General features: G+C 50.0%; 1 protein-coding gene across 1 annotated transcript in view; it reads right to left on the minus strand.

Moving 5' to 3' along the window:
• The window catches only part of txndc16 (thioredoxin domain containing 16), a 183,183-nt gene that overhangs the window by 97,854 nt on the left and 67,571 nt on the right, over nucleotides 1-17,758 (minus strand). Inside the window, exon 12 of the mRNA XM_038778837.1 lies at nucleotides 15,009-15,155. Within this exon, the coding sequence (XP_038634765.1) occupies nucleotides 15,009-15,155 (147 nt within the window). The remainder of the gene's footprint in view (nucleotides 1-15,008; nucleotides 15,156-17,758) is intronic.

The following is a 17,758-nucleotide window of genomic DNA, read 5'->3' on the forward strand; positions in this document are numbered from 1 at the left end:
GTACCTGCAACTAGTAATCTTGCAGTCTGTTGATAACCACCGTGAAACCATTCTTAAAAACCCTCAAAAATTTATATTGTTACCAAAGCAAAAGCAGTTAAGTGCTAACTGCTTAGAAAAAGAGGAGTGAAAACATCATTCTCCTTGATGTTTCAAAACATTGTGAAAATAATAATAATTTCTAGTAGTGTCACAAGTAGGCTTACATTAACACTGCAATGAAGTTACTGTGAAAATCTTCTGGTCGCCAAACTACGGGCCTGTTCGGGTGCACTGAGGGAGAATTCAGAATTCCAATTCACCCAACAAGCACGTCATTCGGGGTTTGTGGGAGGAAACCGGGGCACCTGGAGGAAACCCATGCAGACACGGGGAGAATGTGCAGACTCCACACAGACAGTGACCCAAGCCGCGAATCGAACCTGGGTCCCTGGCGCTGATAAGCATCAGTGCTAACCACTGTGCTACCGTGCTGCCCCTAAAACAATCCAGACACCTGCCTGTCAATTACCCTGTCAATTACAGCCTACTAACAGTTGAAAATAAAACAAAGTATCACAGATCAAAGGGCCTGAGAGGGTTTAAAGCCTTGTGATGGGTTTTGGCTTTCTATGAAGTTACAGCTGCTGCTTTCTGCCCTTCTGTCTGAGGCAGCAGGTGTAAGGGACAGGTGAGTGAAATAGCAGTGACATTTCACCTGAACTGCTCTTCAGCTTCCAGGCACGGGTAGATAGAGGGGATCTCTTGATATATGCAAAGGGGCTCTGATATATTGGGGGGGGGGGGTAAACTGGGCAGGATTTGCATTATGGGGGAGCCTTCTGATGGTCTTTGTGAGCACCTACGTTACATAGATCCAGCGCATTCGGGCAACGCCGATAAATACTTGCACCAATCCACGCCAGCTTGAATCCCAGTCAAGAGGACTGGAGCATCACCAGGGTGTGGAGAATCGGGTGCCCAACCCGTTAATCGGTGCAAATGATTTAAAATGGCACATGTGCATCCTCCTGCAAGCACGAGGCATGTAGCTCGCTGCCGCAGCTCGCCGTAGATCGTAACAATTCTCCACTGCATCAGGAATTCCGCTGCCAGTGGAGAATCCACCTCATAATCTGCACGTGCACAAAAAACAGATTGGTAACTTTGCAATCCTATATGGGTGTGTGGTTTCGGCTACAATACATACATTTATTTAAAAACAAGCCAATGAATAGTATAATAACGGCTGGTTGACATTTTTGGCCTCAACGTGGTTTGTTAAATCGCATTATTTATCATTTCTTTTGTTTTTTCCTTATGTCTGAAGTATGATTACACTGTAGCTACTCAGATCCCAACGAAGCAAAACCTTGTATATATTACATGAGTTCTGCCTAACTGCAATCTAAGCATCTGCCAGGGGACATTTGCACAAGCTTGGTTAAATAATTACAGAGAATTCTCTCAAGAAATAGAAATGTAAACATTTAGATACAAGGCCGAGAAGAATCCTGCCTTTTAATGTTTAAATCAAGGCTAAAAAATGTTTAAATTGTGCGCAGAAAGGTCTGCATCTTGGAAGCCTGGTATAACCTGGCTTTTCATGCCGACGGAGCACTTCTGCCACAGGTTTCCTGGTGACGTGGGAGGGGTTCAATGGGAAATCCAATTGACTAAAACTGATGGGGTCAAGTTCAACCATGGTAGCTGGTGGAATTGAATATTTTTTAATTAATAAATCTGGGATTAAAGACTAGCCTAAGTAATGGTGACTATGAAACTATTAGATTGTTATAAAAGGCCACTTGATTCATTAATATATTTTCGGGCAAGAATTTTGGTATCCTTAGTCTGGCCCATACGTGATAGCCCAATTTTCATTTCCTCATGAGTGTTGGTTCAGTCCTAGCACTCTAGACTCAGATTCAGAAGGTTAAAGCTGACTCCAGCCAATTGAACTCCAAATTTTGATTGGGGAGTTGGAGGCTGGATTATGGGAGGAGGCCCTGAGGAGAGTTAATGCATCCTCGTCGTGCGCCAGGCTCAGCCTGATACAGTTTTAGGTGGTCCACAGGGCGGACATGACTGTGGCCCAGATGAGCAGGTTCTTTGAGGAGGTGGAAGATAGGTGTGGGTGTTGTGCGGGGGGTCCTGCGAACCATGTCCATATGTTTTGGGCACCATATGTTCCGAGACGGAGGGGTTTCTGGCAAGGGTTTGCCGAAGTCATGTCGGAGATACTGAAGGTAAGGGCAGTTCCAAGTCCAGAGGTCCTGGTGGGTCGGAAGATCCGGGAGCCCAGGGGGTGAGAGAGGCCGATGTCCTGGCCTTTGCCTCCCTGGTGGCCTGGAGACGGATCTTGTTAGCATAGAGTGACCCGGAACTCCCGAAGTCGGGGGTGTGGGTTAGTGACATGCCTGGGTTTCTCAGCCTTGAAACTTTCTCAAGTTTGCCTTGAGACGATCGATGCTCGGGTTTGCCCGGAGGTGGCCGCCGTCTATCGACTTCTTTGGGGAAAATTAAGCTAAAATTAAGCTATCAGCAGTGGGAGGGTGGGGTGGGGGGTTAAAAAGCGGAGGCATGGGGAGTTAGGTACGGTGGGGGTAGGTTGGTGTGGAATTGGGGTTGGGGAGTTGTTTATGTAAGCCATGTTGGTGGGGTTTGTTGTTTGTTTGGTGTGTGGTTGCTTATTCTGTTAAAATTTATAATATAAATGTCTCAATAAAGTATGTTTTTAACGATTCCAGACCCCAGACCCTCCCCTGCTAATATCTGGCGGTGACCAGCTCCGTGAAATAAGGAAAGTCCGCCATCTAGAGTAGAACTCTTCTGCCGAATCCCTTACAATATACTTGACCTTTTCTGATACAAAATCTCCATAAGGTCGCTTGAACACGATGAAGCACTGGGCGGGACCGCAATCTTCCACCCAAACAGAATTCACCTTCGTGTTATTAGAGAGGCAAAGGCAAGAGTGTCCGCCTTCAGCGGATTGGCCATGCTAAATTGCCCGTAGTGTCCTAATAAAAGTAAGGTTAAGGGGGGGGATTGTTGGGTTACGGGTATAGGGTGGATACGTGGGTTTGAGTAGGGCGATCATGGCTCGGCACAACATTGAGGGCCGAAGGGCCTGTTCTGTGCTGTACTGTTCTATGTCTATGTCTATGTCTAAAGAAATCGATCCGAAAGTTGACGCGATGTACTGGAGGGAAAAAGAAAAATCCTTTTTATTTGCATGTAAAACTCTCCACGGGTCTGCTCCCCCCATCTGCTCCAGAAAGACCAAAAGTGCCTTTGCCACCCCTGAAGGGTTCAAGGACTTAGCCCTCGATCTATTCAGCCAAAGGTCCACTACAATTTAGGTCCCCTAACAGGATTAGCTGGTGTGAGTCCAGATCTTGAATAGAAGCCAGAAACTTGTTGATAAAAGCTGTATCATCCCAGTTTGGTGAATAAACATTGACTTAAATCACGGGATACCCACTAACACCTGACTGACCATGACATACCTACCAATTGGATCTATCAGAACCTTAGCCGCTAAAAAAAGATATTTTCTTATTAATCAAAATTGCAGCCCCCCCCCCCCCCCCCCCCCGAACCCGACTGTCAAATTCTGAATGCAATACTTGCCCCACCCAGCTCTTCCATAACCTTGCCTGATCTTCAATCCTCAAATGAGCCTCCTGCACCACATCAGCCTTCACAAACTCAAGGTGCGCAAGCACCCTGGATCTTTTTACCGGGCCGTTCAACCCCTTCACATTCCAAGTGACCAGCCGAATAGGGAGCCATCCAACCCCGTCCCCACCCTCCAACCCAGAGTCAGCCATTCCCACCTGCGGGACAGTCCAGTAACTACTCAAAGACAGCTCACAACAGGCCCACCCAAGATGGCTACTAAATCCCCCACCATACCAGAAGAAAGGAAGGTTTACAGCCACCTTCAGAAAACTAACCCTGTTCCCAACCACCCACCCCCGCACCACCATCAATACCACACCCAAACAGCCCAGCAAACAACAAGGCAAAGATTCCCACCCTTCCCCTGCCAAATCCCAACCAAAACAAAAACAAAACTCCTGAATTCATGCTAAAGATCTCCCCCAAAGTATGAGGTTACAGATACTCCCATCCCGCTGCTCTCGTTAACTATTTACCTCGGAAGATGGGCTTCACACAGAGTACTAAACATAACAACAAAAAACCATAACGCCAACCAGCACCCCCGCCCAGATCCAACTTTAATCGTTCCAGGAAAAAAGGAAATAGCACAAACAACAACACCCATCCCACAAAACCCACAAACATTCAAGTACAAAGTTCCAAACCGCTCAATAAACACCCCACCAAATCTGATAAAATCACACTCCCACCCCAGACTGACATCTCCCAACCAATACAATTCACAATTATCTCGATCCCAGTCCATGTTTCTGCACAAACACCTCAGTCTCCGCGGGAGTCTCGAAGTAATACGGCAGGATTCTCCGTCGGCCGACGCCGGGATCGGGAAACTCGATTGGGCGGAGAATCGGTTCAAACGCCGAAATCTTGGTGGGCGCCCGTTTCACACCAAATTCTCTGTCACATCGACAGCTGCGGCAACGCATTCCAGAACACACCTACAGTAAACACCGTTGGCATGTCATTAGCGGGCCTGACGTGGTATTCTCCGGGGCCTCCACGATTCTCAGCCTCCAATGGACCAAATTTCCGATGGGGAGGTTCACTTGTGCTTTTAAAAATCGTGAAAGTGGATATGTGGCTCATGAGGGAGAGAGAGGAGGTAGGGCACAGAGAGAGGATCGACTGTGGGCTGCCGGTCCTGACACTGACTGGGCTGGGTGGGGGGAGGGGCCCTGCCAGGGCCGGAGGGTTCGTGGGACCGCGGTGTGACGGGAACGGGCGCGAGGCCGGAGGTGCTGGCCAGGCACGGACCGTCTATGCCATGGCCTGCAAGGCAGCCATCTTGCTGCACATCCCACTGACCACCCACCTTGACCCCTGATTTTGCAGAGGGGCACTGGCCATATACGAGTGATCCCCCCTCCCCCCCACCGGATCCCCTCCCCCCAAACCACACCACTCCCTCCCACACCCCATCCAGCCGCCACCAGCCAGCGGAGCATCATGTGGCCCACCCATGGTAAAGCCCCCAGTAACCCATAAAGGGGTGGCAGGCAGGGGCTGCAGATCATGCCACTGGCAGGGGCAGTGCCAGCCAGTGGTGTCCTTGGCAGCAGGGACAGGCGCCAGGGCCCGAGGCCCCCTCGGTTAAGGCCACCAACGGGGCCCAGGGTGCTGAGGGCATGGTCTGCAGTGCCAATCATGGCCATTGTGTAGTCCGTTGGACCTGGTTGGGCATGGGGGTATGCACCATGCTAACACATCTGCCTTGCATCCAATGCAGACAATGGATATTGAAATTCAACCAGCAATAGTGGCCTTCCTCCTCGTCGCCGTAGCTCTGGGAGGTGTTCTGTGGCTGTTCGAGCTGGAGTTGCTTGGGAAGGAAGCTGCAGCAGCGGAACAACAGCAGCTGCTGAGGATGGAGAGCAGGCCTCCCACCAGGCCTAGGAGGAGGTGCAAAGGACACGCCGCATGAGGCCTCATGTGTACCAGCAGCGCCTGTCATTCGAGGACCGGGTATGCCGTGGAAGACCCCGGCTGAGGAGAGGGACAGTGCGACAAATCTGCTAGATCATGGCACACATGGCACCTCAGGAGTATGGGTGAGGACACCCACTCCCGGTGGCCGTCAAGGTGACGGTCGCCCTGAACTTCCATGCCTTGGGGTTCTTCCAGGCGCTGAGTGGGGCCTGTCCGGGACCTCAGAGCTCGTTGCACAGATGCATCAGCATCGTAACAGAGGCCCTATATGCCCAGTCAGCATAGTACTTCCATTTCAATGTGGTCCGGTGCACCAGGATGCCCAGGCAGCAGGGATCGCCGCCACAGACAGGATGCTCCGGGTCCAGGGGGCGATTGGACGAGATACATGACCCCCTATGAGCACCTGCAGATGACGGGCCGCGTTACACAAACTGAAAGGGATTCCACTCCATGAACGTGCAGCTGAAATGTGACCATCAGAAGCGCATCGTATACGTCGGCCCCCGATACCCGGGCAGTGCACACAATGCCTTCATCCTGGCAAACCCGATGATTGCTGGCCTTTTCGAGCACACCCCAGGCTGGGGGATTGGCTCCTGGGCGACAGGTTGCACAGTGGTTAGCACAGTTGTTTCACAGCTCCAGGGTCCCAGGTTCGGTTCCGGTTTGGGTCACTGCCTGTGCGGAGTCTGCATGTTCTCCCCGTGTCTGCGTGGATTTCCTCCGGGTGCTCCGGTTTCCTCCCACAGTCCAAAGATGTGTATGTTAGGTGGATTGGCCATGAAAAATTTTTCGGGTGGGGTTAGCAGGTTACGGGTATAGGGTGGAGGCGGGGTGGGGTGCTCTTTCCAAGGACCGGTGCAGACTCGATATACCAAATGGCCTCCTTCTGCTCTGTAAATTCTATGATTCTATACACTGCGGTTGTAGCTGATTGAGGCATGATTCAACGATGCTTCAGCATCCTGGGTGCAGTTCAGGTGCCTTGACCGTACAGGAGGGGCCCTCCAGTATGGCGCTGGGAGGTTCGCCTGCATCGTGGTGGCCTGCTGCGTCCTCCACAACATCACGCAACAAAGGTTTGACGTGAATGAACGGCGGGCCTCATCTGACGAGGAGGATGCAGGGGAGAGGAGGGTGGGCAGGACATGGGGCCCAGGTAGGCATGGGAGGCTGCACAACATGGGCCGGGGCCAACGCGCATGGGACTCTGATCGCCTTCAGGTTCACAGGCTATGGGGGAGGGACTGGCCAGGGGTACAGACACCACATCCCAACTCCACAACCAACACCCGAGTCATGCCCGAGCCCCATCACTAAATAAACTGTGCCCTGCATCCATGTCAACTTAAATGGTCTCTAACTTTCTGGCCTCAGGGGCCCCAACGCTATGTCTAGAAGGATGCCCAGGTAGTACATCAGGAGTGGAGCTGGCCTGCTGTGATTCCCGCCTTGCGACCCGGGTCCCCATTGGGGGCCGTCTTCTGGGGCGACGAGGCCTGGATGGACCCGGCTGCTGCCCCGGTATCCCAGATGGCATGGTGCCACTGGTCTCTGCCCATTGCCCACCAGATGCGCCAGAGACCAGGGGGGGAAACACCTCCGTCTGGGATTGTGGCACATCACCCATTGACTGTGCCACCACCTTCTGGGCCTGTGCCACATCACCCATTGACTGTGCCACCACCTTCTGGGCCTGTGCCACATCAGCCAGTGACTGTGCCATCTTCCTCTGGGGCTGGGCCACTCTCTCTGCGCCTGTGCAGTGCCGCCGACACTCTGAGCCATGGCATGCTGTGATTGGGCGAGCCGCCGCAATGTCCAGGTGGCTCCTGTCCTCTGCCTCGGCCACTACCAGCACAGAATGCCCCAGGCCAAAACACTCGCCCTCAATGTCTCCACCGCGGACGCCACCCATCCGGTGCTGGACTGGGTGGTACATATGGTCAGTACCACATCCTGCTCCTGCACGCGTTGGACTCCTCCAACTGCACCTGCAGGTGCTGGCTGCTCGCCGACAACCCTTCGTGTAGTCCCTGGCTCTGCGACTCCATCTCCACAATGACTGTTCCAGAAGCCCGAAACCCACCTGCACGGCAGCTAGTCCCTGGGGTGGGCCCATCCTCCAACCGTCCGCCCATCCTCAGACCGTCCGCTCCCTCGGCAGTTCCTACCTTCACCTGATGTACCGGAGCATTTGTGTGGTGCGCACAAGATGGTGTCCCAGGAGCCTCTTCACTACAGTGCCCAACTGAGGAGTGTGTCTCTGGAGGATGTTGGAGACAGCTGGAGGGTCCCCTCCATGCCGATCTCCACCCCGGCAACTTCCCTTACCCCAGGCCCGCTGACCACGCCACAATGAGGGGCCGCAGGTCTGGCGGTCCCCCTCCAGTCTTCTCCCGCCCCCGGTTACACGTGGCCTTCTCCTCGTATGGTGGGGAGGGGGGGGGGGGGGGGGGAGATGACAGGGCACCCGGCTTGGCAGACGGTATGGGTGCCAGCATGTGGGGCAGGTTGGGGGTTCAGCCACTCTCCAGGTTGGGGTAACGGTATGTGGTACAGGGATTGGTGCTAGGGGCACAGTGCTGCCTACTCACCCTGGCCGACCCGAGGTGTGCAGTTTGTTTACAGCACTGCAGCCCAGGCCGGATGGTGTTACTCGTGGCGCTTACTGCTTCTGCCATCCATGCCCAGGCACAGTGAATGGCGGCGGCTGGCGGCCTCCTTCCCAGGCCGGGGAACAGGGTGTCACACATTTTCTCCATGGCTTCCAGGAGCTCGGCATCCATGAATCTCAGGACCGCTCTCCTTGCTGCCACCTTGTTGGCTGGGAGGGTTAGGTACGTTTTGGCGCAGCCATTTGGGCGCGGCCGTTTTGGCGCCGGCTGTTTTGGCGCCGGACGTTTTGGCGCCAAAATCACATTTCTTTATTTGTGAATTAGCCTCAGGTGAGTTGGCTGCTGGTGCGGGTGCGTTGAGTTGGGTGCTGGTGCGTTCTATCACCATCTTTTTATATATTTTTTAACTAAACCAATTCGCATACCCATATGATGGCTGAGGCAGTATCAACGAAACGTGGTAAAGAAAAATTTGTTCATAACGGATTCCTTTACGTCTTTGACAAAACAAGCAAAGGTGACAGCGAAGTGAAATTTTGGCGTTGTGAGCAAAAAAAACCAGTGCAAAGCACGGCTCCATACTAAAGCTGCAAACGTGGTGAGGCAGCTGAACAGCCATTCGCATGATGCTTCTGCTGCACAAGTAGAGGTTGCAATCGTGAAAACTAAAATAAAAAAGAGAGCACAGGAAACCCTTGAGGCACCGACTGGAGTTGTTAATGAATGTTTGACAGACATATCCCAAGCTAGTCTACCAGCCATACCTAATATATCTGCTTTGAGGAGAATGATAAGCAGAAAGCGTAATTATGTATTGAACGCCCCCACCAATCCAAGTGATTTACAACAATTGATTGTGCCAGAATGCTACAGGATATATGTCCCTCAACCAGGAGTGGAAGAAATTTTTTTACTTTGTGATAGCGGACCAGGTCACGACCGGATATTAATTTTCGGAAGACAGAGCTGGCTACAGCACTTATTGACATCTGATATGTGGTTTGCAGATGGCACATTCAGTATTACTCCCAGCCTCTTTTCTCAGATATATGTAATTATGGTAAAAAAGCACGGAGGAGTTACTCCTACGGTTTATGCCCTTTTGCCCAACAAGCAACGCACCACATATGCGAGAATGTTCGCATTATTGAAAGAAATCGAACCCAACTTGAAACCCAGTTCAATCGTCTGTGATTATGAACAAGCTGCGCACAGTGCTATGAAAGACATATTCCCTGATGTTCAAATAAAAGGATGTTTTTTTCATTTAGCTCAAAATATGCAAAAACATCTAGCTAGTATGGGGTTCCGTAGTTTGTATAACACTGATCCAGATTTCGCGTTAAAAGCTAAAATGATTATTGCCATTGCCTTTGTACCTTTGAACAAAATCGATGAATATCTGGATGCTTTAGCGACCCAACTGCCGCAAGAACTTCAAGATTTACTCAACTGGTTTGAAGATACATATGTTGGTCGTCTGAACAGACGAGGAAATGGTAGACGAACACCTTTATTTCGCCCTGAGATTTGGAACCTTTATCAGAGAACATTAAACGGGGAAGACCGCACAAACAATAATGCGGAGGCAGCCCACCGTCGATTGAAATATGAACTTGGCATGCATCATCCCACCATATGGAAACTAATTGATGGCCTGCGTAAAGTACAGAAAGGTAGAGATGCATATTATGAAAGGTTACTAGCCAGCCATGAACTGCCACAAAAACTAAAAAAGTATAGAGATGCAGATAAAAGAATACATGAAACTGTTCTTAAATTTGAAAACATGGATGCTATCGAATACTTGAGGAGCCTTGCTCATAATTACCAAATGAACTAAACTAAAGGTTTTTTAACTTTAGTTTTTAACTAAATGAACTAATTTAAGGTTTTTAACTAAATGAACTAACTTAAGGTTTTTAATTTACAATAAAGATAAAAGAATACATGAAAGTGTTCTTAAATTTGAAAATTTGAGTACTTGAGGAGCCTTGCTCATAATCACCAAATGAACTAAACTAAATGAACTAATTTAAGGTTTTTAAATTTACTTGCAACAATTTGCAACAAGTTACTAGCCACAAAAACTAAAAGAATTTCTGTCGTCTGCGCCCAAACGGCCGCGCCAAATTGGCTGCGCCCAATTGTCCCATGGCGCCCAAACGGCTGCGCCCAAACGGCCGCGCCAAATTGGCTGCGCCCAATTGTCCCATGGCGCCCAAACGGCTGCGTCCAAACGGCCGTGCCCAATTGTCCCATCCCCTGGCTGGGATGGCGTGTGTGGGGAGTGTATATATGCGGCTGCAGCTTGTCAGCCTGCTGCAAATCTGGGAAATCCTGTACCTGATGAAGGAGCTGCACTCCGATAGCTAGTGATTCGAAACAAACCTGTTGGACTTTAACCTGTTGTTGTAAGACTTCTTACTGCGAAGAAAACGGCAGAGGCTTCTGCAGCATCGGTGACCACTCCACTAAGCATAGATGCTTATAGGCACCCTAGCGGGGGAACTTCAGAAACTATAGTGGGAGGTCTCCGAGGACTATGAGAGAGCGATCGAGGGGGTTATGTCCTCTGCTCAAGCGGCCTTGGCAAGAATGGATGAAGTGGTAAAGGCGCAGGGCGCGGAGCTAAAAGAGGTGCAGGTGGCTCTTTCAAGGCAAAGTGACCAGATAACCTCTCTGGAACTGGAGGTGGCACAGGTGGCCGTGACAACAAGGCATTAAGGGCCAAGATGGATGATTTGGAAAATTGCTCCAGAAGACAGAACTTGAGGGTAGTTGGGCTGCTGGAGGACTTGGAGGGTCCGAGTCCGACAAAGTTAATGTCGCAGTTGTTTTGGAAAGTGGTGGGGGAGGGGGAAATGGCGCCCCCTCCCCGTATTGGATTGGGCCTACAGTTCGTTGAGTATCAGTATCCTGTACTGGTGAGCCACCGTGGGTGATCATCGTGCGCTTTCACAGTTTTCAAGACAAAGAAAGAGTTCTGTGATGGGCAAAAGATCATCGAGACTCAAGATGGGAAGTCCACATTGAGAGAATCAAGATGTTGGAGTGGAGTTGGCCAAGAGGCATGCAGCATTTAACAAGGCCAAGGCTGCGTTGTGTCAGAACAATACTCAATTCAGCGTGGTTTATCCTGCGGCCTACCAGTGACTTATGAATCACTACCTGCCAGTGTCAGAGAGTGCCAGCGTCACTCACCTGATGAAGGAGCTGCGTTCTGAAAGCTAGTGATTCAAAACAAATCTGTTGGACTTTAACCTGATATTGTAAGATTTCTTACAGTGCCCTTCCCAGTCATGGCTACCACTTTCTTCAGACAGAGCTCCCAAAGCCTCAGCGTGGGACCACAATTCCTTATTTTCCTGCTGCCTAGTCTTGTATTTATTATGGGCAACTCTTTGACATGGGATTCTGAACCCATTGATCTAACCAAGCTCCAGCTCAAACCGCCTCCAAATATCGGGCGAAAGGTGCTTAAATCAAAGTTTTCTGGTGGGAGCCACCTGGCGTGCGACTGCTCTTCTACATGTCGCCACTGGAAGTCCCAGCTGCAAAGTGTTCTGAAACATCATTGCAAGTTTTTGTAAGCTGGTTAAAATTCTTCCTATACCCCACCTACCATCTTCAGGATACTGCTCACTTGTTGCTCTTTAAATGTGCTCCCTTTTCCGCTTTTGGGACACGCTGCAAAAGCTCTGCTGGGAGCATGTTTGCATCAGGAGGGCATTGGCATCATGCAACTGACCCCAGACACAAGAATCAGAGATACTCTTTCTTCAGCGATTCACTGCTATGCACCACTGGCTGCCTAAAGAGGAAAGTCTGTCCTGTTGTGTAATGTAAAAAAAAAAAAATTGTAGTTGGCTCCCCCGTGGCTTGAGAATTAAAGTCACACCTTAATTAAATCAAACAACAAAAAAAATCGCGTGCTCAATTCCTGGGCTGTACTAACCACATCAGCTGATCTCAGCTAGTGGTTAACTAGGATGCTAGAATTAGTTACAATGCTCTTGGATCAGAGGTTTGGAAGAAATCATACAGGATAGCCCAGTCTTAATTACTGTTCAATAGTTGGAATGTTGGAAAATGCACGTGTGATCATGGAGTTTTGTCAGGATCAGGCTCAGTTATTATGTCCTCTGTCATCAAGTAACTTTCTGATGTGGAAAGTCTAGCCTGACCATTTGGCCGGGGTAGTGGAGGGCTAATGCCAGGAATGGAAAATTAGGTGTTCGAAAAGGAATTAATCTTGTACAAAATAATTCATTCACATTAAGTTCTATATACAGTAAGTACTGTAATTAAAGTTCTAAAACTGATGAATGCACATTTAACATAAATTGTTAAGTGTTTACATATCTGTCAGAATAGGCCTGCTACTGGGTTAGGTCACATGCTGTTTACATTTACAGGTTATATTAGCTCTATTTAAACACAATAACAAATCTCGCGGGCATGTGAATCTTAAGTTCCAGTGTTTCCAAAGATAGGTGGATCGGAAGTCGAAACTTCCCAGGAGATTCTGACGCAGTCCTTCTGTGGGGACTTCTGAGAGGTCCCTCGACATATCTTCCGGAGTACCTCCTGGGGAACAGAAGGTCTGGGCTATTGTCTCACCGGATAGTATTTGCACACACAGGCGTTAACTTATCCAACAAAAATAGCCTGCTTACGGTTTCATCTCAACTTAGTTGATCATAACTAGAGTAAATGTTCCATAAATATGTATTTTTATTTGGTAAAATGATCATTATTCCTAATTTACAAATGATGTTATTGGATCTGAAGTTTGATGAATTAGTTTCATCCCGCATCACCATTGGTAAAATATCCTTGTCTAATTTCACAATTACAGCATCTTGCAGGGCAAATATATTTGAGCTGAAGGATGCAGGGCATAAAATTACCTAACCAGGCAGCCTCCAGCAAAGTCCATCCATTGGTTACTCCCCGGTGGTTCCATGGACAAAAATAGCAACTGAAGTGATAGTGGACCATAAAACTCAGTGAAGTCCCAGGTCTGGGTTAGCTCAGTAAGGACAGTAATGAGACATTACAATTGGCTTTAATGTCTCGGAATTAGGTTGGAGAAATGTCAATTAAGTTTTACACGACTGATTGATACCCAATACTCCTGCCGAAACACAGAAATGTGTGGGCATGAGGAAGGACAGGATCAGGTTAATCTGTGACGTTTTACGATTGAACAGCCTGTCAATACGCATTATCTAGCCGCACAAAATAAAAACAATGGCTAGATGTAATTCCGGGTCGCATGGTAGCACAGTGGTTAGCACTGATGCTTCACAGCAGCAGGGTCCCGGGTTCGATTCCCGGCTTGGGTCACTGTCTGTGCGGAGTCTGCACGTTCTCCCTGTGTCGCCGTGGGTTTCCGCCGGGTGCTCCGGTTTCCTCGCACGAGTCCCAAAAGACATGCTTGTTAGGTGAATTGGACATTCTGAATTCGCCCTCTGTGTACCCGAACGGGCACCGGTGTGTGGCGACTAGGGGCTTTTCACAGTAACTTCATTGCGGTGTTAATGTAAGCCTACTTGTGACACCATAAAGATTATTATTATAATGGAAGGCTTCCAACAACCCGGGGAACTGTATCTCAGCACGTCACCAACTTCAAGAGAAGGGAGAAAATTAGAAATTGACAAAACAAGAGTTGCCTGTGGATATGCCCTTCAAACCTAGAAAAAAAACAATCAACTTGCTTAAAAGAAATCGGGAATAGGTACTATATAAAGGAATATCCAGGAGGGCAGCACGGTGGCGCAGTGGATAGCGCCAAGGACCCGGGTTCGATCCCCGGCCCCGGGTCACTGTCCGTGTGGAGTTTGCACATTCGCCCCGTGTTTGCGTGGGTTTCGCTCCCACAACCCAAAGATGTGCGAGGTAGGTGGATTGGCCGCGCTAAATTGCCCTTTAATTGGAAAAAATAAATTGGACACTCTTAAATTCATATTTAAAGAAATGAATATCCAGAAACTTTAAAAGCATAAATTTCCATTATTTATTTGCTTCATCTGCTTAAATTAGCCAAGTATATTATCTGTTATAACATATCCATCATTATCAGTGCAGCATGGTGACGGCACAGTGGCTAGCACTTCTGCCTCACAGCGCCAATGACCTGGGTTTGATTCCGACCTCAAGTGACTGCCTGTGAATGGATGGATGAGGGGGCATGGACGAGTGGTCAAGATGAGCGAGTGGGTAGGTGCGAGTGGGTGGGTAGGTCAGTGAGTAAGTTCAGAGGTTAGGTGAATACAATTGTTAGGTGGGTATGGTGGAGGAAGGAGAGGACAGGTGGACAGTTTGGGTGAGCTGGTTGATGGGTCAGAGGTTATCATATTTGGCAGGTCAGATTGGGGTTGCATTGAGTTGCATTGAGGGGTGGATTAGTCGGATGTTCGGGATGGTAGGCAGATCAGGGTTAGACGAGTTGGGTAGGTGTAGGTTTGGTTCTGGAGGTAATCAGGAAGGTAGTCAATAAGTCAGGAGTCAATTATGTAGGGACCAGGTGAAACACTCGTTTTTATCCTGTCTTAACATTTCCAGAGTCAAAGACATTCTCGTAGGGCTCTGGGAGCAGGATAATTTTGAGAGTTGAAACCACTTGGGCAATTCCCAAAGAAATCCATGCATCAGGACTTCCCGATAGGGTCCCGATTCACATCTTCAGTCGCACGACCAACCTCCGACAATCCAGAGACTGGAAGATTTGGCCCAATGCAATTCTGTTCATGAACTAGAAGTTATAACCGTCCCAATACTTACAATCAGCGTAGAATAGCACCACCATGTGGGGAATTGTTGCTAAACTCGTAGGAAAGCTGCTGTCTGTTAGTGCCTGAACAAATTCCAAATTGAGCTCCCTCCATCTGTCTCTAGAGATAGTTTCTGCCACTTCATCATCTTGAATACCTGAAGTATGGAAAAAAATAATTTTCAGATCTAACTTGAGATCATCAATTCTCCTAATCATGCGTTCATTCCATAAAGTACATAAAGCATATTACTGCCGTAAATTCCTGTACTATATGTTAAATGAGGTTCTGTTTCTGCTTTCCAAGGCATCACAAATCATCTGCAGAGGTGAGGTTCTCTCATCTGGAGAGGGTGCTTCTACAGGTAGCAGCACTGGAACAACAACCACTGCCATTTTTCCTCGATGCTGAATTTACAGGTACATCAGCGAATGCTGGCCTTTTTGCAAAATTATTATGGATGCAAAAATTGATACAGGAGTTACTTTCTTTAGCTTTTTCAGGAAAAAAAATGATTCTCATCTCACGAAATATGATAGCACAGTGGGGAGGAGGAGAAGGCAGATATGGAGGTATCTTGGCTATTGATCACAGAGGTACTCAATTAATCAGCAAACTCCAACCTAAAAATGCAAAAGATACAGGGCTGGATTCTCTATTCCTACGTCTAAGTGCTGACACCAACAGAGTATCCGCGACGTTTCACGATGGGAAAATCGGCGCCGCACGCGGACCTATTCCGCGCGTACACTTACACCCCCCCACTCGCAGACCAATTGCACAGGACCGCATACCTGCCCACCCCGACACTACAGCCCACCTCCCAGCCACCCCCCACTCCCTCTACTCTCCCCAGCCCTGGTAAAAGCCCCCCGGCCAGCGGCACAGGTCTCGGAGGGGTATGGCGGTGCTGGACACTGTCCGCACGGCCTCTCTCTCCACAGCCGCCATGCCAGGCTCACGACCGCTGAGACCACACGTGGCCCGCGCCGTCTAGATACTGATGGCTGCACACGCCGTGCGTCTCGGTGACGCTGATTTGAAGTGGGCAGAGTGGGCAAACCCCTGCAGTGATCCCCGCAAGGCGAATTTAATTTTCTCGAGTCTAAGAAACCACGCAATGTTACGAACCCATACCCTTGACTTCGGGGGTTCCCACTCCCTCCAGCCTAGTAAGATCCGTCTCCGGGCCACCAGGGAGGCAAAAGCCAGGACATCGGCCTCTCTCACCCCCTGGGCTCCCGGGTCTTCCGACACCCCAAATATCGCCACCTCTGGACTCGGCACCACCCTCAGCTTTAATACTTCTCACAGGACGTCGGCAAACCCCTGCCAGAAACCCCTCAGCCAAAACATATGGACATGGTTCACAGGAACACCCCCCCCCCCCCCCCCCCCCGCCCCCCCCCGCCCCCTCCCCCAGCACAGCACTCACACCTATCCTCCACTCCCTCAAAGAACCTGCTCATCTGGGCCACAGTCATGTCTGCCCTGTGGACCACCTTAAACTGTATCAGGCTGAGCCTGGCACATGACGAGGATGCATTAACTCTTCTCAGGGCCTCCTCCCATAATCCGGCCTCCAACTCCCCACCGCCTCCCCACCTCCCCCCCCACCCCCCCCCCCCCCCCCCCCCCCCCCCCCCACCCCCCCCCCACCCCACCCCCTCAGCTCCTCTTCCCACTTTCTCTTCAGGGCTCCCTCCCACTCCATCAGTTCCTTGTAGATCACTGAAACCTTTCCCTCCCCTACTCCTGTTTCCCTGGTGCGCCAGGTGCTGGAAGGTCGAAACCACAAAATCCCTCACTTGCAGATACCAGAATTCATTCCCACCTCCCACCCAAACTCCTCCTCCAGCTGCTTTAAGCTCGGGAAGCCCTCATCAATAGAAGGGTCTCCAAATCTCTCAATCCCTGCCCGCTGCCACCTCTGGAACCCCCCATCCAGCCCCTCCAACCCCATATGCTGCCTCCACTGTCCCCACACCCTCGGGGCTGCCACTACTACTGGGCTTGTGGAGTACCTGGCTGGTGAGATTGGCAAAGGTGCCGTTAACAGTGCCCCCAACCTGTGTCTTTACACGAGGCGGCCTCCACCTGCTCCCACACCACACCCTCCCCCACTACCTGACCACTGCAATATTCGCCGCCTAAAAATAATTTATAACATTCAGAAAGGCCAGCACCACACCCGCCCCCGCTCCAGCAACACCTTCTTCACCCGCGGGGTTTTACCCGCCCAAACAAATCCCAAGATCACTGCATTTACTTTCTGAAAGAATGACTTGGGGATAAAAAGTGGAAGGCACTGGAAGACGAACAAAAACCTTGTAAGGACTGTCATTTTTATTGTCTGAACCCGCCCCGCCAATGACAACGGGAGCGCATCCCACCTCCAAAAGTATCGCCTCATCGGTTCTACCAACCGACTCAGATTCCGTTTATGCAGCTGCTTCGACTCCCGCACCACCTGGATACCCAGATACAGAAAGCTCCCATCCCCACCTTGAACGGCATCTCTTCTCCTGTCCCCTCCCTCGCCTGAATCACAAAGACCTCACTCTCTTAACCGTATTCAATTTATACCCCGAAAACCGACCAAATTCCTCTAATATTCCCATAATCCCTCCAACCCCCCCCCTGGCAGATCTGAAATGTATAGAAGTAAGTCATCTGCGTAATGCGAGACCCTCTGTTCCACACACCTCCCTCCCCCCCCCCCCCCCCCCCCCGTACTATCCCCTGCCATACCCTCGACGT

The sequence above is a fragment of the Scyliorhinus canicula genome, chromosome 2 (assembly GCF_902713615.1).
Source record: "Scyliorhinus canicula chromosome 2, sScyCan1.1, whole genome shotgun sequence".
Lineage (NCBI taxonomy): Eukaryota > Metazoa > Chordata > Chondrichthyes > Carcharhiniformes > Scyliorhinidae > Scyliorhinus > Scyliorhinus canicula.